The 23,758-nt window shown below is 43.1% G+C and overlaps 1 protein-coding gene and 1 long non-coding RNA gene across 3 annotated transcripts in view; one reads left to right on the top strand and one right to left on the bottom strand.

Annotated features, from left to right (window-relative positions):
- Window positions 1-16,037: 16,037 nt before the first annotated feature.
- On the bottom strand, window positions 16,038-20,104 carry LOC132213572 (uncharacterized). The gene is made up of 2 exons (XR_009448029.1): window positions 20,024-20,104; window positions 16,038-16,285 (listed from the first exon to the last, which is right to left on the bottom strand). It is a non-coding gene; the product is annotated as an uncharacterized LOC132213572 (long non-coding RNA).
- A 2,996-nt stretch (window positions 20,105-23,100) lies between these two features.
- Window positions 23,101-23,758, top strand: part of RAB10 (RAB10, member RAS oncogene family) — a 46,090-nt gene continuing 45,432 nt past the window's right edge. The window contains exon 1 of one of the 2 annotated variants that reach the window (XM_059660364.1): window positions 23,101-23,758. In XM_059660364.1, coding sequence (XP_059516347.1) covers window positions 23,632-23,758 — 127 coding nt within the window. In that variant the 5' untranslated portion in view covers window positions 23,101-23,631. The other variant, XM_059660363.1, reaches the window with a different exon arrangement.

The raw sequence follows: 23,758 nt of genomic DNA, 5'->3' as shown, positions 1-23,758 counted from the left end.
GGTTTTTCAAGAATTTTCTAGAAACCGCTGATAAATTCAGTGAGATCCTCTATAAATCTAGTGAGACCCTCGAGGATATGAAAAAGGACCAACTAGAAATTAAGCATACACTGACTGAAATAAAGAATATTAAACAGAAATCCAACAGCAGACTAGAGGATTGCAAGAATCAAGTCAAAGATTTGAAATATGAAGAAGCAAAAAACACCCAACTGGAAAAGCAAAAGGAAAAAAGAATACAAAAATATGAAGATAGTGTAAGGAGCCTCTGGGACAGCTTCAAGCGTACCAATATCCGAATTATGGGGGTGCCAGAAGAAGAGAGAGACCAAGATATTAAAAACCTATTTGAAGAAATAATGACAGAAAACTTCCCCTATCTGGTGAAAGAAATAGACTTCCAAGTCCAGGAAGCGCAGAGAACCCCAAACAAAAGGAACCCAAAGAGGACCACACCAAGACACATCGTAATTAAAATGCCAAGAGCAAAAGACAAAGAGAGAATCTTAAAAGCAGCAAGAGAAAAATAGTTAGTTACCTACAAGGGAGTACATACGACTGCCAGCTGATTTCTCAACAGAAACTATGCAGGCCAGAAGGGAGTGGCAAGAAATATTCAAAGTGATGAATAGCAAGAACCTGTAGAGGGCCGCCTGGGAGGCAACTAGGCATTTTCTTATAATTATTGTCAGCTGAACTCAGAGCATAGGCAGAGCCACGCCCTGGGAACATGCTTCCCCAATAAGGCTGGACATGTTAATCAGGCAGGGGCAGAACTAGATATGTAAATCTAGGCCTTTAAAATAAACCTGCTGTGTGGATCAGCCTGCCTTTTTGCCGCCTCTCCATCAGAGAGGATGGCGCCCACCTGGCCCCAGCTTAAAATCTATTTCTGCATCTTGGTCTTTCTTTAATTTCTTAATCCCCAGCTCCTCCACTCAGCAAATGACTGTTTCCTTTTCCATGCGGGACATGGAAAAGAGAGAAACAGCCCCCCACAGAACCTACAACCAAGATTACTTTACCCAGCAAAGCTATCATTCAGAATTGAAGGTCAGATAAAGAGCTTCACAGATAAGAAAAAGTTAAAGGAGTTCATTACCACCAAACCAGTGTTATATGAAATGCTGAAAGGTATTCTTTAAGAAGAGGAAGAAGAAGAAAAAGGTAAAGATAAAAATTATGAACAACAGCCCTAACCGGTTTGGCTCAGTGGATAGAGCGTCGGCCTGTGGACTGAAAGGTCCCAGGTTCAATTCCAGTCAAGGGCATGTACATTGGTTGTGGGCACAATCCCGGTGGGAGGTGTGCAGGAGGCAGCTGATTGATGTTTCTCTCTCATCGATGTTTCTAACTCTCTATCCCTCTCCCTTCCTCTCTGCGAAAAATCAATAAAATATAAAAAAAATTATGAACAACAAATACCTATCTATCAACAAGTGAATCTAAAAATCAAGTGAATAAAAAAGCTGATGAACAGAATAAACTGGTGAATATAATAGAATCAGGGGCATAGAAAGGGAGTAGACTGACAATTCTCTGGGGGAAAGGGGTGTGGGGGATGCGGGAAGAGACTGGACAAAAATCGTACACCTATGGATGAGGACGGGTGGGGGGGGGGAAGGGCAGAGGGTGTGGTGGGAACCGGGTGGAGGGGAGCTATGGGGGGGAAAAAGAGGAGCAACTGTAATCATCTGAACAATAAAGATTTTATATATATATATATATATATATATATATATATATATATATATATATATTCATGCCTTTATCTATCCTTAGGTTTTTAAAGGCAACCTAAGGACAATTGCCTTTACCAAATACTTTTTCCTCCCTTTCTTTGCTGTTAAAGTAAATCTTTGCCCTTCAAATCTAAGCTCAAATAGCAAAGAGACTAGAAGGTCCACACCACCAAATTGTTATCAATGGTACCTTTATGGGTGGCTTTAATTGCCCTTTGTTTCTGTATTTTCTAAAGTTTCAACATTTGCTATTACTTTAAAAAACAACCACCTCAGTTTAAATATTGCCTCCGCAGGGGCATTTCCCCTGATTACCCCTCTCTCCTGTATGACTTAGGGACTCCTCTTCTGTACACACAGCACCCCGCACTTCCCTCTCTCCTAGACATTGATGAAGCACAGGAATCATTAATGTGTGCATCCTCCCTTGGACTGTGAACTGGAGTAGAGGGCAGGGAATGTGTCTTATTCATTTCTGAATTCCTAGCCCCTAACAAAATGCGTGGTGCCAGTAAGAGTTGTGTTGAATGAACAAATGGATGAGGTTAGCAAGTCTTGGCCTCAGAAACAAGGCTGAGGTCCAGAGACCAGAACTTTGGTGGTAAGAGAGGCAGTGGGTCTTAAGTGTAGTTACTGAAACACATTCTCTCAGAGTCTGGATCAGACCAGAGGGGAAATTTGATGCTGAATCCTTTGAGATTGGGCTAAAGCTTAAGTCTTCCTGGTGAAGGTGAGATGGGGGGGGTGGTTCACAGAACTTGGGATACAGCTGAGCCTGTAGAAAGGAATTCAGTAACCTTAGGTGTGAAATATCACAATGTGAAATTATCTATTGATTTGTGTTGTTATTGTCACCTCTCTTAGTGTGTGCACTCCATGAGGACAGGGATCTTAATCTGACTTGCACCACAAGGCCTCGGACCTATGCCTGGCACATAGATGGCACTCAGTAAATATTTGTTGAATTAATGTTGAATGAATAAACTCACTCTAAACCAAACCCATGAAAGAGAGGCCGGATGCAGCATTATTCATTCATCCAGCAGAACATAATTGACAATAGGCCCGAAGAAAGCCCAGTCAGCACATTTTTTACTCTGTGGGAAGGCGTACTTCAGAAGCCACAAGCAGATCTGAGAGCTGTTTGGTAAATACAGAGTTGGACTAAGGGGACTTGGAAGATCTTAAGCGACTGTGTCACTGAGCTGTGGCACCCTGATGAGTCACGCTTTCCCACACGGGAACAGACTCCCTTGCCAAACAGGATCCTGCCTTGCCCAATGCTGCCTTCTCTTTCCTGTCACTGTGGGAGAGACTAACAGTCTGTCCTCTCTCATTCTCCCTTCTCTGTGCTCCCTATTGGTGACAATGCTTCACTCCTTTAGGCTCGACATCGCGTCACATCACATCCAGGATGACACAGTGTCCCTTACTGGTTACATATTTCTGTTGTGGCTTCCCAATGAGATTTTGGCCACAATTTCACGTACCCTGCTAAAGATAAACAATCCTAGATCCCGGATCAAAACCTTCCATTGTCTGAGTTGCAAAGTCACTCAGTGTCACTGTACCTCAATTTCCCTATGTTTAGAAGATGAAATACTACGCCTTTTCCATGTATCCCACGGGGCTGTTAAGCCAAAGAAACTGAAGATTATGAAAGTGAGTTGCTCAGAAGTTGTGCTTTGACCCTTATAATTAAAGGTCCATTCCAGATTTGCCAGTAATGAGTTACATGACAGTAAGTAAGTCATTTTGTGAGATACTTAGCCCAGTGTTTTGTTCTTTTTTTTTTGTTAATATATTTTATTGATTTTTTACAGAGAGGAAGGGAGAGAGATAGAGAGTTAGAAACATCGATGAGAGAGAAACATCAATCAGCTGCCTCCCGCACATCTCCCACTGGGGATATGCCCGCAACCCAGGTACATGCCCTTGACCGGAATCGAACCCGGGACCTTTCAGTCTGCAGGCCGACGCTCTATCCCCTGAGCCAAACCGGTTTCGGCCAGTGTTTTGTTCTTAATAAGCCTTCAGGAAATATTTATTATTTCCTAATAATAACTGAGACACCTCCCCACTTTCCCAAAGAGGATGCTTGAGGGAAAAGGGTCAGTTGCTTTTCAGGTAGCCATTGTGTTTTTGTTTTGTTGAGTGTGTTATATAAACTTGGTACCATAGCTTGAATGGTTTGGGGAAAAAAGAGGGAATGTCAAAGTTGTGTAGTAGGAGGGATAAAGAGAAGAGACCTGGCAATATGGTAGCAAGGGAGAAAACTTTTGGAGGAAGAACAGGTCTAGCTAGTCAGATGGAGGGATCTAATTAAGTATTGCTTTATGATCTTGATGTAATCCTCTTCTCCATCTTCCCATGAGGCCTTCAGTAAAATCTCATTAGTCATAAATACTGTTGCATTTGAATGTATTGGGGGGATGCAAAGAAAATGCTCAGCCTGGCCGTGATGGGTACAGGGAATAAGTTGATAATCCAATCATCTTCTGGTTATATTATCAATTTAAAAATAAGGGGGTGAATATGTGACCATATGGGCTCTTAGTGGTCTATGATTTTATATATGGAAGATATAGACTATCACCAGGAAATTCTTTTATTTATATATTTATTTATTTATGAGAGAGGGGGGATCTGAGAGGGGAGAGAGAGAGAGAGAGAGAGAGAGAGAGAGAGAGAGAGAGAGAAGAAACATCAATTTGTTGTTCCACTTATGTATGGATTCACTGATTGACTCTTGTAAGTGTGTTGATGGAGGATGGAACCCACAACCTTGGCATATTGGGAGAATGCTCTAACCAACTGAGCTACCTGGCCAGGGTTGCCAGGAAATTCTGATGCAGTAAGTTGGGGTGGAGCTTGTGAATTCCCATGAAAAAATGTTTCACAGATTATGATGATGCACACCAACATGTTGGCATCATTGTACACATACTCATCATATTCTATAGTCAAATGTTTACTCACCCACAGAAAAATCACCCTCCTCCTCAATCTCCAGCATGCAACACTGCTGACAAAAACAACTGGGTGTGCTCAGAGGATATAAACTCATATTAATACTGTTCTAAGTAAAAACATGTTTATAAAAATATGGTTGTACCAGTAGGGGAAAGAATACAACAAATGGTGCCAGAAACAAAAAAAATAAAGTTGAACCCCTCCCTCATACCATATTAAAAGATTAACTCAAAATGGATTATAAACCTAAATGTACAAGCTAAAACTATAAAACTCTTAAAAGGCAAAACAGGAATAGTTCTTCTTGACCTTGGATTAGGCAATGGTTTTTTAGATATGATACCAAAAGCACAAGTAAGAGAGAAATAAAAGAGGTAACTTGGACTCTGTCAAAATCTAAAACTTTTGTGCTTCAGTGGACACCATCAAGAAACTGAAAAGAAACCCCACAGAATGGAAGGAAATATTTGTAAATCATATATCTGATAAGGTGCCGGGAGCCGGTCCATCCTTGCTGTTTCAAGGGACCTGGCATATATGGCATACGGTTCTTAATATGTTTGCTCACCTTCTTGGCGCTGTGTTTTAACCAAGGTCTCTGAGAAGGGTTGTTTTCCCCAGGTAGGGATTTTCCCCTGAAGTTAGGGAGGGAATAAAACCCCTCAACTAAGTGCCAGGTGGGTAATTAATCCCTTTAACTACGAACAATCATGCTTAAACTACATAATCTTTTCTCCCTGGAATGGAGATAAGAAACGCCCTAACCTTTGTAATAGAGATTGATAGGATTGAATCAACTGGTATAAATACAGTTGTAACAAGACAGAAACACACAGAACTTAGAACAGAATCAAGAAGACAGAACCTACATGGAGCCTAGAGACAGAAGAACTTCGCTGGAGAGAGCATGCCGGAGGATCCTGGAGAGGGACTGGCCTCGGAGCCTAGAGACAGAGCCTAGCGGGAGAACATGGCAAGGGATCCTGGACTGAACCTGACTACAGAGATTGGCAGGAGAACCTGACTGGAACCTGGACACTGAACCTGACTAGAGAGCCTGGACAGAACCTGGCTGGAGAACCTAGCGAGGGAACATGGCTACAGAACCTCGCTGGAGATCCGAAGCAGAACCTCTCTGGAGATCCAGACCAGAACTTGGCTGGAGATCCGGGCTAGAGATCCTGGCTAGGCTGCTGATCAACTGAACGCTGTCTCCATGTCCTTCCTTCTTCGCCGACTCCGTCCGCACCTTTGGGGACCCCTGGACCCGCTGGGGTTGGACCCCGGCAATAAGGGACTTGTATTCAGAATATATAAATAACTCTTACAAAATAAAAAGACAACTCAGTTCAAAACCAGGTAAAGGATTTGAATATACATCTCTCCAAAGAAGATACACAAAAGACAATAAGCACATGAAAAGATGCTCAAGATTATCAATATTAGGGAAATGCAAATTAAAACCACTAGGATAGCTAACATAAAAAAGATAATGACATGTGTTGCTGAGAATGTGGAGAACTAAAACTCTTAAACATTGCTAGCAGGAATTTAAAATGATGCAGCTACTTTGGAAAACAGTTTGACAGATCCTCAAAAAGTTAAACATGAAGTTACCATATGGCTCAGCAATTCCATTCCTAGGTATGTAACAAAGAGAACTGGAACATATGTCCACACAACAACTTGTCTATAAGTGTTCACAGCAGCATAATTTATAATAACAAAAAAGTAGAAACAACATAAATGTACACCATTCATGCATATGTAAACAAAATGTGATATATCTATAGAATGCAATATTGTTCATCCATAAAAGGAATGAAATACAAATTCATGCTACAACATGCAAAACCTTAAAAACATTATGCTAAGTGAAAGAAGGCAATCATAAAAGACCACATATTATATGCTTCCATTTGCATAAAATGTCCAGAATAGGCAAATTCACAGAGACAGAAAGTGGATTAGTGGTTACTAGGGGTTAAAGGAAGGTGGGGGAATGGAGTTTGGGGAGTGATGGTGATACAGTTTCTTTTGGGGACATGACAATATTCCAAAATAAGATGGTGGTAATAGTTGCACAATTCTGTGACTATACTAAACACCACTAGATTGTATACTTAAGTGAATTTTGGATGCCTGAATTATATCTCAATAAGGTTGTTATAAAAATAATGTTGTATACACAATATGATCATACAAAAATTATTACATAAAATAGAACATTTTAGATTATGCACTGCTCAGCCAATTACACACACACACTGTATTAGTCAGGACTTCTTTTGCAAGTGACAGAAATTCAGCTTAAACTGGTTTAAGAAAATAATAGAATGTATTGGCTCACATAGCCAAAAATTATAGGGGTTGTTGGCTTTAGGCGTAGCTAAATCTGGAGGCTCAAATGATGTAACTCCAGAATCCCTTTCTTTCCATTTCTCAGCACTGCTTTCCTCCGTGTTGGCTTCGTTCTCAGGCCGACTCCGCCCAAGTGGTGACAAGATGGCCACCAGTGTCTACAGGATTACAACCTTCCAACTTAGCAGGGAAAGAAAACGCCTTTCCCAACAAAAATCCAGGAGTAGACTTTGACTGTCATGGACTAGCTCATGTGTGTGGCCCCAGATGTGTGACTGGCCTAGTATTACGGTAAGGGACAAACTATAGTGAGTTATTGTTGATGCTATACATGTCCAAATTGGGTTTTTAAAAGCATGTGATCTTTGGGTGTTTTGGAAAAGAAAGATGAATACTTGGAACCAATTTCAATTCACTTAGAACAAATGGATCAAACTCTTAACTAAACAAATAGATTGCAAAAGTGGCAGGAAAGGATAATGCTTGAAATTTGGCATTTCTATTTTTGCAAGGAGCTAGACAAGTCTTTCATGTTATCCTTGTAAACAAAGACTGGATAACTGAGGTAGGTGGAGTCATGGTTCATTGATCAGCCATTTCCAAAGAGGACTGACTGATGCATCAACCTTGTGGATCTTGGTGAAGCATAGAGATCTGTTCTTAGTTCTGACCTGGTTGACCTGTTTATTAACAACTTAGATATAGGTACAGAAATCGTACTTATTAGATGGAGGAGAGTACAGGGCTAAGAGCAGTTAATATTCTGGATGACAGAGGCAAGATACAAACTAATTTTCATTTTGGATAGTTTCAAACATTCACAAATGTGGACGTTACAGTATAAGAAACCTCATGTGCCAATCATCCAGCTTCAGCAATTTTCAACTCAGAGCTGATCTTGTTTCTTCTATACCCCCATGAACTTCCTTCCCATTATTTTAAGTTTGCTAAAAACAAACTCTAACACTATTATCACACCCAAAAAGAAACTTCAATCATTTCTTAGCATCATCAAATATCCAGTTCCAAATTTCCAATTGTCTCATAAATATAAATTTTGTAGTTTTTTTGTTTAAATCAGGATCCAAACAAAACTCTCACATTGCAATTGGTTGATATATCATTAAGCTTCTTTCATTCTTTTTTTTTAAATTAAATCTTTATTGTTCAGATTATTACATTTGTTCCTCTTTTTTCCCCCCATAACTCCCCTCCTCCCAGTTCCCGCCCCACCCTACACCCTCACTCCCCACCCACTGTCCTCATCCATAGGTGCACGATTTTTGTCCAGTCTCTTCCCGCATCTCCCACACCCCTTCCCCCCCCCCCCCCAAGAATAGTCAGTCCATTCCCTTTCTATGTCCCTGATTCTATTATGATCACCAGATTATTTATTCACTTGATTCTTAGATTCACTTGTTGATAGATGTGTATTTGTTGTTCATAATTTGTATCTTTACCTTTTTCTTCTTCTTCCTCTTCTTAAAGGATACCTTTCAGCATTTCATATAATACTGGTTTGGTGGTGATGAACTCCTTTAGCTTTTCCTTATCTGTGAAGCTCTTTATCTGACCTTCAGTTCTGAATGATAGCTTTGCTGGATAAAGTAATCTTGGTTGTAGGTTCTTGGTATTCATCACTTTGAATATTTCTTGCCATTCCCTTCTGGCCTGCAAAGTTTCTGTTGAGAAATCAGCTGACAGTTGTATGGGTATTCCCTTGTAGGTAACTGGGTTTCTTTCTCTTGCTGCTTTTAAGATTCTCTCTTTGTCTTTTGCTCTTGGCATTTTAATTATGATGTGCCTTGGTGTGGTCCTCTTTGGATTCCTTTTGTTTGGGGTTCACTGCGCTTCCTGGACTTGTAAGTCTATTTCTTTCACCAGGTGGGGGAAGTTTTCTGTCAATATTTCTTCAAATAGGTTTTCAATATCTTGGTCTCTCTCATCTTCTGGCACCCCTATAATTCTGATGTTGGTACGCTTGAAGCTGTCCCAGAGGCTCCTTACACTATCTTCGTATTTTCGGATTCTTTTTTCATTTTGCTTTTCTGGTTGGGTGTTTTTTTGCTTCTTCACATTTCAAATCTTTGCCTTGATTCTTGCGCTCCTCTGGTCTGTTGTTGGGAGTCTGTATAGTATTCTATATATTATCCAGTATATCTGGAGCTCAGAGTCTGAAACTCCCTCCCGATTGAAAACAACAACTGTGCCCTCCGCCGCCAGCCCGCTCCGCACGCACACTCCGCACCTGAGTATTTCACTTCAGCACTGCGCCTCCTCTGAGTCTGGGTATGATATTCTCTTTCCTCCTAGTTATAGAATTTCCACTCAGCCAGCCTTCCTGTGGTTCTGGATGATGTCCGTTCCGTCTTTAGTTGTTTTTTTTGAAGTGGTTGTTCGAGGCAGCAATCTCCGGCGTTAACCTATGCCGCCATCTTGGTTTCCCTTTCATTCTTTTTTAAATATATATTTTTACAGTGGGGCCTTGACTTACGAGTTTAATTCATGCTGAAACTGTGCCCATTAAGGAGTTCGTTAAGGAGCTTGTTAACTCAAATTACTCTATCAACTCAATGCAAAAAATCTGCGGAGAGACAGCTGGTATCTCAAAAAACTCGTTAGTCGGGACACTCGTAAGTCAAGGTCCCACTGTATTTATTTCAGAGAGGAAGGGAGAGGGAGAGGGAGAGGCAGAGGAAGAGGGAGAGAGGGAGAGAGAGAGAAACTTCAATGATGAGAGAGAATCGTTGATCAGCTGCTTCTTGTATGCTCCCCACTGGGGATCAAGCCTGTGCCCTGACTGGGAATTGAACCATGATCTCTTGGTTCATAGGTCGACAATCACTGAGCTATGCCAGTCAGACTCTTTCATTCTAAAAGTTGCCCTCTTACACTTTTTCCCTTACACTTTATCTGCTAAAAAACCAAAATAGTAATCTTGATAACAAAGTGATATTTAGTAGAGATAAATAGATGTCATACTAAAGTTGAGCTTATAAAATCAGCTGTCACAGTACAAAATGACATCTGGGAGACACCTGCAGTTTGTGAATGAAGGTCTATAATTTCTAGTTAACCACAAACCTAAAAGAGCAACATTAGGACATAGCTGCCAAAGTCCTATGACTTAGGTTACATAAACTCCAGGACATATGCACACCACGAGAAGCGGCGGTCTTTTCTACCCTATCAGGACAAACCATTCCTGGAGTATTGTCCCGATTGTGGCTCCCAATCCGATTTTCACAGGGACTGAAAAACTGGCATGCTTACACAAAGCCCTGATCCTGGGAAGAGAGCTGTAACACCCTTCCCTGGGCCAGGGAGCTATTTGGGGAGAAGGGAGGAGCTAGCTGTCTATTTGGGTCCAGGTTTCGTTTCTGGTCAAGGGCACCTACCTTGGTTGCAGGCTCCTCCCTGGCCTGGCCCATAGTTGGGGGCTCATGCAGGAGGCAACCTATCAATGTGTTTCTTTCACATTGATGTTTCTCTCTGTCTTTCCCTCTCTTTTCCACTCTTCCTAAAAATCAATGGAAAAATATCCTTGGGTGAGGAATAACAAAACAAAACAAAACAAAACAAAAAGAATTGGGTCTCCATATTGCCCCAGCCCTAGTTGCTTCTGGACTTGAGTCTAGGGGTAGAATCCTCCTCTAGAGGAAGGTGAATGGTATCTTTATATTTTCTTCTGCTTTTTTCCTAAAGCAAATCCCAGAGTCACCCAGAAAAGGAAGATTTTCCTTGACAGATGGCAGGAGATTCTGGTACACAGCTTATCCTTTCTACCCAGGGACAGATTCCAGAGCCATTTCTACATCTCCAATCGCACGGAGGTGGTCTTTCAGCTCCCTTCAGAGCTAAAGTTCCAGGCATGAGATTGCTGTTTTGGATGACAAGGGCAGTGCAAGGGTAGGAACTCAGGTGAGAGTAAGGGAGCAAGAAGCCAACGACTGAGGAAGATGCTGAGACAGGGCGGGGTTGGGCTGGCCCAACTGGTTCAGCCCAGCCTTGAAAGGGCAAGTCAGATCTGGCTGAGCAGTGGGGGCTGGGTGGGGAGTGGTGCTGATTCAGGGCCTGGCAAGTCAGGTGACAGCACAGGGACAGCTGTTGCCTGGGTGTTTTTAGAAAACTTTGGCTGCCAAAGACTCTTACAGGCTGCTTCTGCACCTACCTACTCAGAAGCAGGCAGAGAAAATGAGGGCATCTTTAAAATAAGCTCTAGGCATGGGGAATTAATATCTGGCCATACTCTATTGATCCCTGCCATGATGTCCCTGAAAACAGGAGCAGAAATTTGTCAAGAGGCCTCTGAATCCCCTTTGAATGCTCTGAAAATCACTAATCTGTTCCTCTTGGTCTTTTTAGGTACCTTGGGGAGGATTCGTGTAGAGAGGTTAAGAGAGCGAGCATTGAAGTCAGGAAGGTCTGGAATCTAAACCCAATCTTATTACTTATTTCTTGTATGACTTTAATCAAGTTTCCCAACTTAAAAGAAAAACAAAACACATTTCTAATTATGAAAAATTTCAAATACATGCAAATTAGACACAATAGTATAATAAATTCCCATACACCCATTATCCAGCTTGTATAATTATCAACCCATGGCCAATCCTGTTTCATCGACATCCTACTTATCTCCCCTCCTTCCAATTACTTTGAAGGAGATCCAAGGCATCATTTCATTCCATTCCTCTTAACTTCTTAAAAAATATATTTTTATTGAGTTAAGAGAGGAAGGAAGGAGAGATAGAAACATCAATGATGAGAGAAAAATCATTGATTGGCTGTCTTCTGCACACCCCACACTAGGGATGGAGCCTGCAACCTGGGCATGTGCCCTTACAGGGAACCAAACCGTGACCTCCTGATTCATAGGTCAACCACTGAGCCATGCCTGCCAGGTGTCCCTCTTAACCTCTTTAAACTCTTGTTTCCTCATCTGAAAATGGGTACTATAGTAGTCCCTACCTCAAAGTATTAATGTGAGGTCATGCATATTAAGGGCCAGCACAATGCAGGAACTCAGTGAATGAAAACTTATATTATTAGATAAAATATAAAAACAGGAAAAGTCTCTGCTACCTTCCCACCTCTCTGCCTGTGCTCCTCTTTCCTCCTGGTGACCCTCCCATCTGGCATCTGAGGACTCTCTCCTGTCAGCACGAGGCCTACTGCTGACATCACGACAGGGTTAGGATGACCACCCAGCTCTCCAGGCCTCAGAATGGTGTGGGAGCATAGGACGCCCGAGTCCTGGGAGGGACTTAGAGGAGGTGTTGGAGACACGGGGAAGAGGACTTAGGAGAAAGACTGGCAGACAGGGGCCAAGACTGAGCAGAGGTGTGGCATGTCCAAGTGGTAAGGTCAGCAGAAGATGGGAAAGAGAAAGTGCACACGGTGGGAATACCAGGCAAAATTGAAGTCACATAGGAGTTCCACCAGAAACAAATATGTCAGTCAGAGATCCTGGCTGCAACACAAATACACTTTGGCAAATAGAAGCAGAAAATAAATTTATTGAAAGGCTGTTGGGAAGCTCTCAGAATTATTGGGAGGACTGGATAACCAGGCTGAAGTATTGGGGGGCAGAGACAGACCACAGATGCAGTCTGTTGAGGCCAGACCATGAGGCCATCACTGTCCCCACTGGAAACCAAGAGATTCTGCAGCCCGGAGCACAGCTATGGCCAGCACTGGACCTGGGATAGCATCCGGCTCTGGGGATTATATTATCAATTACAATATAACCTATCATATTATATTATATTATACACAGGTGCCCTGGAAACCCAGTGCTGCTGCCGTACCCTACTGCCCTCTCAGTACATGTTCCACGGTGCCTCCTCTTTTGTGTCCTTAACCCCTGTGTCAAGGTTTTAGGCTGGTGCCTCAGACTGGTAGAGCCCAGCTCATGTCTCCACAGCCTAGATGTGTATTTAGGGGGACAATGTGAGGTGGGTGCTGAGGAAGGGAATACAGTGGGAGGAGGGGTCTGCATACTGAAAATCTGTGGTGGAGAGTTTCCTAGTCAAAGGAAGGAAATTCAATGCTGGGCAGCCAAAGATCTGGAAAATTCATTACTCAAGGAGGTGAGTGAATATGGGTGACGGCTGGGAGCCCGGCACTGCTAGGAACAAGGCAAAGAATCAGGATCTCCATTTGGCTGCCAGGGATACCAATGCCCCGAGGCAGGACAAAAGGCAGTGGAACCCTGGATGCACGAGCTACATGGGCAAGGGCCTGGCTTCCTCTCGGGGGTATTTTGGGCAACATAGATGGCTGCGCTCAGGTATTAATCTTGACGTGTCTAATTTAATTTGTATGTAGCATGAAGGCTTTTGACACCCTGAGCTTCTACCTCTTTCTGGCTCCAGGAAAGAGGTGGGGCAGCCTGTAAATAACTGGGTGCTTAGTCCAGAGAGCTGGAACCAGACAGGGCGGGGCAAGGGCTGACAGGTGACAGCTGAGAGCTGAGCACCAAGCTTCATGAACAGACAATTCCATGAAGTCTGAGCTTCCATAATCAAATCAATGTGATCAAACAAATCTGTCACAAATTTTTAAATTTGCATAACTATGTTATGTTACGTTGCAATTAGGCATAAAGGCAGACAAGTTAGAATCTGTATTCTTTTTATCAAACCAAATCAAATATTTAGTTTTTTTCTCACTTTGCTATTAATCTGACATATGTAAGGCACATCAATATAAATTTCCTCTATCTCCATGTACTATTTAATCCCTTCCTCACTTTTGTTTTGTTTAAAATTTTAGATCTGGGAGGCAGAAAGAGCAATGAATTAACCATCCTCGCTTCTTAGCACACTAACCACTGACATTTTTAATCTGTGCGAGGTCCTGCTCATTTTATCTCATTTAATATTTTTCCCTTTCCCCCTTCTCATTGCCCTCCCTCTCCACAGGTTCCTGCTCCAATATACTTGATGTATGTTATTAAATATATATGAAACCTCATAAAGTACAGTTTTGTATGTTTTTAATTTTACATGAATGGCATTGTACTATAAACCATTTTGTTTTTGTTTTGTTTGTCTTTTTAATATATTTTTATTGATTTCAGAGAGGAAGGAAGAGGGAGAGATAGAAACATCAATGATATGAGAGAATCATTGATCGGCTGCCTCCTGCATGCCCCACACTGGGGATCGAGCCTGCAACCCGGGCATGTGCCCTTGACCGGAATCGAACCTGGGACCCCTCAGTCTGCAGGCTGACGCTCCATCCACCTAGCCAAAGCAGCTAGGGCTGTTTTTGTTTTTTTTGTTTCAGTTCTCCATGTTGCTGTATGTGCAGCTGGTTTCTAGCTTATTACTATTATACAGTACTAGAGGCCCGATGCACGAAGATTCGTGCAAGAATGGGCCTTCCTTCCCCTGGCTGCCAGCACTGCCTTCGCTCTGGCTGGAGCCACCTCTCCGCCTTCCCACGCTGCCCAGAGGCCCCGAGTGGCTGGGGCAGTGCAGAACACCTGTGTCATTGCCATGGCGACGACGCAAGCCTCCCGCCCTGCCCCTGGCCACTAGGCGCCTGTGTATGCAAATTAACCTGCCATCTTTGTTGGGTTAATTTGCATACTCACTCCTGATTGGCTGGTGGACATCACAAAGGTATGGCCAATTTGCATCTTTCTCTTTTATTAGTGTAGATTTTATAGTATCTGGGCTAAGCCATGGATAGGGATGCTATAAGCTCAATTTTCTGTACAATAGAGGATGTTCTTACATGGTAGATGGTAGATACTAGAATGCTGACCCAAACCCTTCCCAAGCCTAATCTTACAAATACTTTAGAATTGACTCTGAACTCATTAGACCAGTTTCTTCCCTCTAAATGTCCTGAACCGATCACCAGAATTTGGCCTGTTTCTGTGAGGAACTAGGAAGACATTGTTTTTTGCTTTGCTTGTTTGCTAATTTATTAGAAAACTGAAGTGATAACAACCTTGGCTTGGGTCTGAGTTGCCCTATTAGCCAATTTTCAAACCCAAGCTGACCCTTTGGGACCTGGACTAACCAATATGCATCTACCACCTTTATTTACTTATGCCCCTGGTAACAGAGGCTTAGGTGGATTTCAACATCTAGCTGCCACAATCAAAGCCACGATGAGAATTTCTCTTGGACACACCCAGGAGTGGTATTGTTGAGTCACAGGCATGCACATCCTTTATTAAATATTGGCTTATTACTGTGCAGAATAGCTGGACCAGATTGTACTCCTACCATCTACGCATGAGAGTTCTTATCTCTCTACATCCTCACCAACACTTGGTATATCCATCTTTCTAATTTTTTATACTCTAATGGGCAGAAAATACTATCTTAATGTTGTTTTAAGTTAAATTTATCTAATTACAAATGAGTTTGAATATTTCTTCATATATTTTTCTTATACTTCTGTAAGTTGCCGATCCTTTCTTTTGTCTATTTTAATTTGTATATGTAAGATGTAATTTTCATCATAATTTATTGGAAAGTTTTAGTAACTTAAAGAATGGTTACAATGTAAGCTTGATCTGGGAGGTGGTTTCTTCTCAATCAGGGATTACATCGCCTCAGTCTTAGGGAGTATCCCAATCGGCCCTTATTTCTATAACCTACTAATGTTAGCCTGATCCAGGCATTTCCACAGGGTTAAGTCCTCAATTCTAGCACAGTGCTCAATTATGCATGCCACATTCCAAGAGGGTCATATGCAAACCAGAATGGTGTGCTGTCTTATATGAAGGAAGTTCACTTGGAGCAATTTAGAGGAAAATACCAATGCTATCTTCAACTAGTTGAAGAGCTACCACATGAATGTGGGGAAAGGTTTATTCTATGTTGCTTCAAAGGACAGAGTTAAAGCAAATGGGTGATGTGACAGGGAAGCATAGTGAGCAGTATAGGAACACCATTCTGTCAAAAGTCAGTCCTTTTCAAAATATATATATATATATTATTGATTTCAGAGAGGGAGGGAGATGAAGAGATAGATAGAAACATCAATGATGAGAGAGAATCATCCTGCACACCTCACATTGGGGATTGAGCCCACAACCTGGGCATATACCCTGACCAGGAATCAAACTGTGACCTCCTGGCTCATAGGTTGATGCTCAACCACTGAGCCACGCTGGCTGGGCAGAAGTCAGTCTCTTTGGCATCAGGAGGCTCACAAGCAGTATTCACAGAGGCTGGACAGGCCTGTGATTGGTTAGAGCATTTATGCATGGAGCAGAAAATTAGTTTAGATGGCCTCCAAGATTTCTTCTAATGCAGAAGTAACTGATTCTAATTAATATTTATTGATCCCCTATTACATGCAAGACAGGAGGCTAGGTGTTACAAGAGATACAACAATAGTTCCTCAGATGGTTTACATCTTATAAGGCAGGTTCTCAACCTGTGGGTCGCGACCCCTTTGGGGGTCGAATGACCCTTTCACAGGGGTCGCCTAAGACCATCGGAAAACACATATATAATTACATATTGTTTTTGTGATTAATCACTATGCTTTAATTATGTTCAATTTGTAACAATGAAATTGGGGATCACCACAACATGAGGAACTGTATTAAAGGGTCATGGCATTAGGAAGGTTGAGAACCACTGTTATAAGGGGAAGAAAACCAATGTTTAAGGAACTGCTAGTCTCACTGCCAGGTTCTTTGCATGAAATATTTTAATTTTCACCATAGCCTGTGTTGGTAGTTACTGATAACCTCACTTTCCAGATGAGGAAACTGAAGTTCAAGTAAGTAGTAATTATATAAGATGACCAGTTAAAATGAGCTACAACAGGGATTCAAGATAGAACAGGGATTCAACTGTGACTCCATTATATCATGCCATGAGTCTATATATCATAAATGTAGTTTCATATTTCTTGGCTTCACATAGAGTTAAAGCATTTTCTTTTGTCATTGCCTTTTTAGGTCTGATGGATCTGTCTCTAGATCTTGACACTTGAAGGTACAGTTTTCTAGAGAAATAGCTAAAGTTGAATTAATTTCTGTTCCATTTGGGTTCCTTGAGCAGCCCTCTGTCCTCACTTTGCCAGGACTCCCCTGATCCTCAAATGGAAAAAGTTTTCTCAGTTCTTGTGCTGGTAATAACATTTCTGAACATTAACTAACGGCCAAAGACAGTGTCTTCTTTAATCCTCACTCAACCCTATAGTAATTTCTATCTTGTTTTCACTTTGCAGAATAGAAAACAGGTTCAGAGAGGTTAGGTAACTTACTCAAGGTCTCTATCTCACAAGAGACAGATGTGGAACCCTAGGTTTACTCAACTCCAGGCCCATGTTTTAACCACTATGCTGAACCAATTGCTCCAACATAGGTGAGCTGGGATTGATCTGATGGAGCTGACGGTATGAAGTTTTCAGTGCGTGTGTTTGTGAGGTTCTGCTGCTGTTAGCCACTGAATTTCTTTCTTTTGGTCTCATTACTCCTTTTTTTTTTTAATGTTTTTATTGATTTCAGACAGGAAGGGAGAGGGAGAGAGAGATAGAAACATCAATGATGAGAGAGAATCATCGATTGGCTGCCTCCTGCATGCCCCACACTGGGGATCCAGCTCACAACCCAGGCATATGGTCAGACTGGGAATCAAACTGTGACCTCCTGGTTCATAGGTCAATGCTCAACCACTGAGCCGTGCCAGCCTGACTCATTACTTCTTTTGATGATACCTTTGAATCTTGGCAACTCAAGTCATTCCAATTCTTGCTTCTTCTAGTTTTAATCTTTCATTTCTCCTTCTCACCTATTCCTGTTCTTAGCTCAACTTTCTTTGACCATTTTTCTCCCAGTATGGCTTGCTGCTTTGATCATTTATAAGTATTCTCACTTGTAATTTTTCTGCTTTCTTTTTCCTTATGGTGCAATTCATCACTCTTACCTCTTTTTTTTAATAAATATATTTTTATTGATTTCAGAGAGGAAGAGAGAGAGAGAGAGAGAGAGATAGAAACATCAATGATGAGAGAAAATCATTGCCGGCTGCCTCCTGCGTGTGCCCTACTGGGGATGGAGCCCACAACCCGAGCATATGCCCTTGACTGGAATTGAACCTGGGACCCTCCAGTCCACAGGCCGACGCTCTATCCACTGAGCCAAACCAGTTAGGGCTCATCACTCTTACCTCTTAATAATAATGGTAATCACTATATTTGCATAGTGTTTTATGCTACATAAAGCACATTAATTTGTATTATCTTGTTTAATTTTTGAATCAACCTCATGAAGTACTATATCCTTTCGACATATTGAGAAAATATGCTTAGTGAGGTTAAATGAATCATCCATTGTCACAGAGTTAGTCAGTAACAGAACAGGTTCGTGAGTACAATTTCTACCTCCCAGCTTAGTGTTCATTCCACTATCACAATTGCTCTATTAGCCTTAACAGTATTTCTTATTCACAGAAATAAACTTTATCATGGAGTTGGGTGAGTTCTTCATATATTTTCTTAAATAAATGAATAAATAAATAAGTAAAACATTCCTCCAACAGTTTTATCTTTCCATTACTTTTGAATTTTCAATTTTCCCCCAACATTTTGAAAATTTCTCCAAGTTAGTATTGTTTTCTAGGAAACAAAACATGAATCTCTTTCTGAGTTTCATTTTCTTTTTCCTTCAATAAGCATGTTTTGATTTTCTAGTATATTTAAGGCAGTGTACAAAGTGATATATACAATAGTCACACCCCTCAATATTCCAATTTGAGAAAATAAGATATGCACATAAGTATCTTTCATAAAATGTAGAAAATGTGTCATAAGATATGTCTAATTAGAGAGCTATAGGCAGAATATCCATAGGGCTATTCACCAAAATACTAATAGTGGTTCTCTCTGGGGGTAGAAGTGTTTTCTATTTTTTAAATTTATTTTTTTTATTGAAGTATTGTTGCTATACAATCTTATATTGATTATATTAGTTTCAGGTATACAAAATAGTGATTCGACATTTTTATACCTTACAATGTGATCACCCCATTAATTCTAGTAATCATTTGTCACTGGGTGAACTTATCACAATATTATTGACTATATTTCCCTTCTCCTTTGTACCCTCTCACCCTCCCTCCCTCTGGTAACTGTCCCTTTGGTTGGAGGTAGGAGTTTAATAATTAAAAAATTTTGTTTTGCTTATTGGCAGGTTCTAAGTATCTAGGAATAAATATATATTACTTGTGAAATAAAAGAGGGAAACATAATTGATATCTAAAAGTGAGATACGATTTTCTGCGCAAGAGTGTTGGGAAGACAAGCTATGGTCAGGACATTTAAGCTGAAGACTGAAGAGATGTAGCTGGGGTGAGGAGAGTGCATTTTGTATAGAGAGAACCACATTAAATTAAGCATGAAATCAAGCAGATATATAGTAACTGTGAAAAAGAGGACTAGTTCATCTTGTCTGGAGTCTAGTGTGTGAAAGCTAGGATGGGAAATAAAGCTCATTGGCTAGGGCCTGGAGCCCCTTAAGTGCCAACTGAGGTGGCCAACACTGAGGTATCCCTGGAGGAGACTAACACAAACACATCAGGTGGGCTGGGGAAGGCTCAGGGGGCAAAAATTCTCTAACAGGAGGTATGACTAAATCAAGATATGCAGACAGAGCAGGATACTGGCAGGCTATGGTGATAAGAAAAGTTGCAGCCTCTTGGCAATCAGTAGTTAGTAGCTCATGGAAGTCCCTGGGAGACGATTGGGAATACGGACACAGCAAATAGGCAGTATATAAATAGGCTAAGTCCCTGAGGTTTTATAGCAACGTGATGACATAGCAGTGGGGCTACCATTCAAAGGAAGACTCCATTCTTAGGAAGAACAGAGAAAGCAAGGGCGGAGAGATTAAGGAGGAAGAAATCAGGTACAGAGGCTGGAAAATATACACAGGAAGAGGGATAAAGATGACCCAGAGTCAATACCTCTTGAGGCAGAGATTTCTTATAAAGCAGGTCCTGAGAGTTGATGCTGACGATTGGAACTATGAGCCAGCCAGCTGTGCGTTTTCTAGAAAAATATAGAAATAACACCTTAATAGTATAAACATATAAATATACCAATTTTCTTTCTTGGCTTTGCAAATATTTGGACTAGATTTTTTGCAGAGCAATTTTGAAAAAGGCATAAACCCTAAGCTAGTACTAAACTGGCACTTTCTTTCATTTAGTTTGAAACTTTTTCAAATATTACTTCACAACTCTAGGTTTACCTTTAAGGCCTACATAGACCCCCATTTTATTCTTTTTTTCAAGAGTCAGGGGATCTTCCATGCCTGATCACTCCAGCTGCCTTCAGTAGTAGATATGGCTCGAGGCTTAGGCCTCACTCCAGCAAAACCTTTAATTAACTTTAGGGAAGCCAAACATTAAGTACTGACAGAGCCTTCCAAGTCTCACTTTCATGCAATATGGTGTCCTGTGGAGGTTTGCTTCTCCTTCCCCTTGCCCATATAGTGTTGGCTCTGCCACTAACAGTGTGATTTCTGACAAGTCCCTAACCTCTCTGAGCCTTAGACTCATCTGTAAATTACAAGCACAAGTTAAATTATGATTTATAAGATATGACAGCCCTAAAATTCTAAGATCCTAATCCAATAATAAATACATTTTATTAAGAAGTATAATTCTTTTAAAAAATATTTTTATTGATTTCAGAGAGGAAGGGAGAGGGAGCTAGAAACATCAATGATGGGAGTGAATCATTGATCGGCTGTCTCCTGCACCAATTGAGCCCTCAATATGGGCATGTGCCCCAACGGAGAATTGAACCATGATATCCTGGTTCATAGGTTGATGCTCAATCACTGAGCCTCGCCGACTGGGTGATAATTGGTTCTTAAAGTTTGGAGTCAATGGAGAAAAGGCTCTAATTAATGAAACTGCTGAAAACATGGTAGAAAGAATACTTTTTAAAAGTTTTTCGTTTTTGCCTGCCCCTTACCCCCCAAATTTATATAGGAAAATTAATTAGGCTCTCTACATTTAAAAATCATAACAATTCCAAAATGCTTTACAACACTGAGGCTTGAGTTAATAGAACTTATTTTGAAAGAATCAAGCTAACAAGATATTCCTGAGGTGCTCAGGGTTGATTCTGAGTTGATAATAAAACTGAGAAGCACCGACCATCGCTCATTTTGTCATTCCCACAGCTCGCCTATTTTAGAATTGTTGGCCTTATCATAATAAGACATTCCCAGTTGAAAGAAAGAACAACGTTTCGATGACAAGACTAAAAAGAGCGAGCATAGAAACAAACTGAAGAGCAAGATGTACTAGAGAAGATGAGCATCTTTAGTAATGAAGCTTCAGGGGTCGTTTTGAAGGAAGAACGCAAAACAAGTCTTTAAAGAATGGGTGACTGAGATATGATTAATTCCTTGAAGGACTAATTTTAGCTACATATTAAATACACAAACATCTTGGTGGTGGGTGTGGGTGTGTGTAAAAATGTAGTTCTCGCCGAAACCGGTTTGGCTCAGAGGATAGAGCGTTGGTCTGCGGACTGAAAGGTCCCAGGTTCGATTCCGGTCAAGGGCATGTACCTGGGTTGCGGGCACATCCCCAGTGGGGCTGTGCAGGAGGCAGCTGATCGATGTTTCTCTCATCGATGTTTCTAACTCTCTATCTCTCTCCCTTCCTCTCTGTAAAAAATCAATAAAATATATATATTTTTAAAAATGTAGTTCTCAATGCCGTTTCTTGCTATCAGATGTCTTCGTTTTCCCCTGTGTCAGGTGGAACCAGCCCAGGTTCAACTACTCTGCCATCCTAGCTGTGCTTTGGAGCCATGAAGCACACGGATACTGGTAGAGCAGGAGTGTGATTATTGATTGATTGATTGATTGATTGATTTCAGAGAGGAAGGGAGGAGAAACATGAATGATAAGAGAATCATTGATCGGCTGCCTCCTGCACGCCCCACAAGCGATTAAGCCCACACCTCGGGCATGTGCCCTGACCAGGAATCCAACCCTGACCTCCTGGTTCATAGGTCCAGGCCCAACCACTGAGCCACGCCGGCCTGGGCTGGAGCATGAATACTTAAATTACAGAAAGGAAGAGGAAAGGGTAGTCGTTATAAATAAGGCTGATGGGAGAGAGGAAGGATGTAAGGCGTATGGAAAGAAAGTGCCAAGAAGAAACCGTGTGGGGTTGGGGTTGGCTTCGCTATGCTCCAGTTTTGGACACCGGCGGCTGGATTTTGGCGGGAGGGAGGGGACCTGCCTGCTCGGTACAGCGCCCTTGGGCTCTCCGTATTCTAAGTGGACGCCCAGGCCCGGAGCGGGTTCTCCATGGACAGCACCGCGCCGAAGGTTCCACGTGCTGGGCGGGTTCTCCCGGCGCCCGGGTGTCCCTCAGCCTTCCACGCCTCGCGCTGGAGGATGACATCATGCCAGCCAGAGCAGCGTGGCCAGCTTTTCCATGTCAAAGCTCTCGAACGCCAACTCTTGCTCCTTCAGTCAAACGGGATGTAGCTTTAACGTTCCCCCTGTCACGACTAGCCCACCACGGAGGGCACGCCAGGATGCGCTGCATGTCAGCCAAGTATTAAATGACCGAGGCGCCGCGTTTACGAGGTTCAGCTACACAGGAACCCAGGGCCACCAAGCCGGCCGCCGCGCCGAGAGCAGCTCGACACCCGGTGACACACAGCCCGGGGCATCCTCCTCGCAGCGGGCAGGGCGAGCCCGGGAGGGAGAAGGGGGTGAAGGGGCTACGCCAGCCGACCGCGCCTGCGCAGTTACTACGCAGCGCCACCCGCGCGGGGCGTGCTCGTGCCGCCGCGCACCCTATCAGGCGGCCGCAGGGAGCGCGCCCGCGGCCTCGCCCTCTCTCGCCCCGCCCCTCTCGTCTCCGTCTGGCCCGAGGCTGAGGCTCGGAGACCCAGCGCTCCGCCCCCCGCCCCCGGCTGCCCCCCCCCGAGCCCCTGGCGCGCGTGCGCAGAGGCGGCCCGCAGGACGAGGGCGCGAGGGAAGGGCGGGCCTACGTCCCTGCGTGAGTCAGGCAGCGCGCACGCCGGCGTGAGAGGGCACGGGGAAAAGGTGGCTCTGGCCGGGCGGCTCGGCTTCCTGTGGCTATGTAGCTGAGCTCTCGGCTCGGGGTCCTCCTTGGCTGCCATCGCCGTGCCCTAGCGCGGAGTTTCGGCTCGGGAGAGAGACTGTCTTCACGCCCTCCGCGCTCCCTCGACGGCCGAGCTCGCTGGCTCGCCCGTGGGAGCGTCCCGGCCGAGCAGCCCTGAGGGGGGAGGGGAGGCCATTTTGTCCCGACCGACTCCCCGGAACCGGGCAGAGCGGCTTGGGAGAGGCTGCGGAGCCGCGGTCGCCGCCCTCGGAAGCGCCGAACGCCGCCACCGTCGGTGCTTCCTCGACGAGGCCGTTCGGAGGTCGCCCGCGCCCTCTCGAGCCCTCCTTTTTTCCCACGCTTCCCCGGTGCTCCGGCCTGAGGACACCCGAGCGAGGAGTTGGCCCTAGTGAGAGGGACCGATCCCTGGGGGCCGCCCGCGGCGAGCGCCGGAGCCGCTCCTCCCAATGGCGAAGAAGACGTACGACCTGCTTTTCAAGCTGCTCCTGATCGGGGACTCGGGCGTGGGGAAGACCTGCGTCCTTTTCCGCTTTTCGGACGATGCCTTCAATACCACCTTTATTTCCACCATAG

Source organism: Myotis daubentonii, chromosome 12 (genome assembly GCF_963259705.1).
Source record: "Myotis daubentonii chromosome 12, mMyoDau2.1, whole genome shotgun sequence".
NCBI lineage: Eukaryota > Metazoa > Chordata > Mammalia > Chiroptera > Vespertilionidae > Myotis > Myotis daubentonii.
Note: the sequence above shows the minus strand (reverse complement) of the source record. Positions and strands in the feature narration are given on the sequence as shown.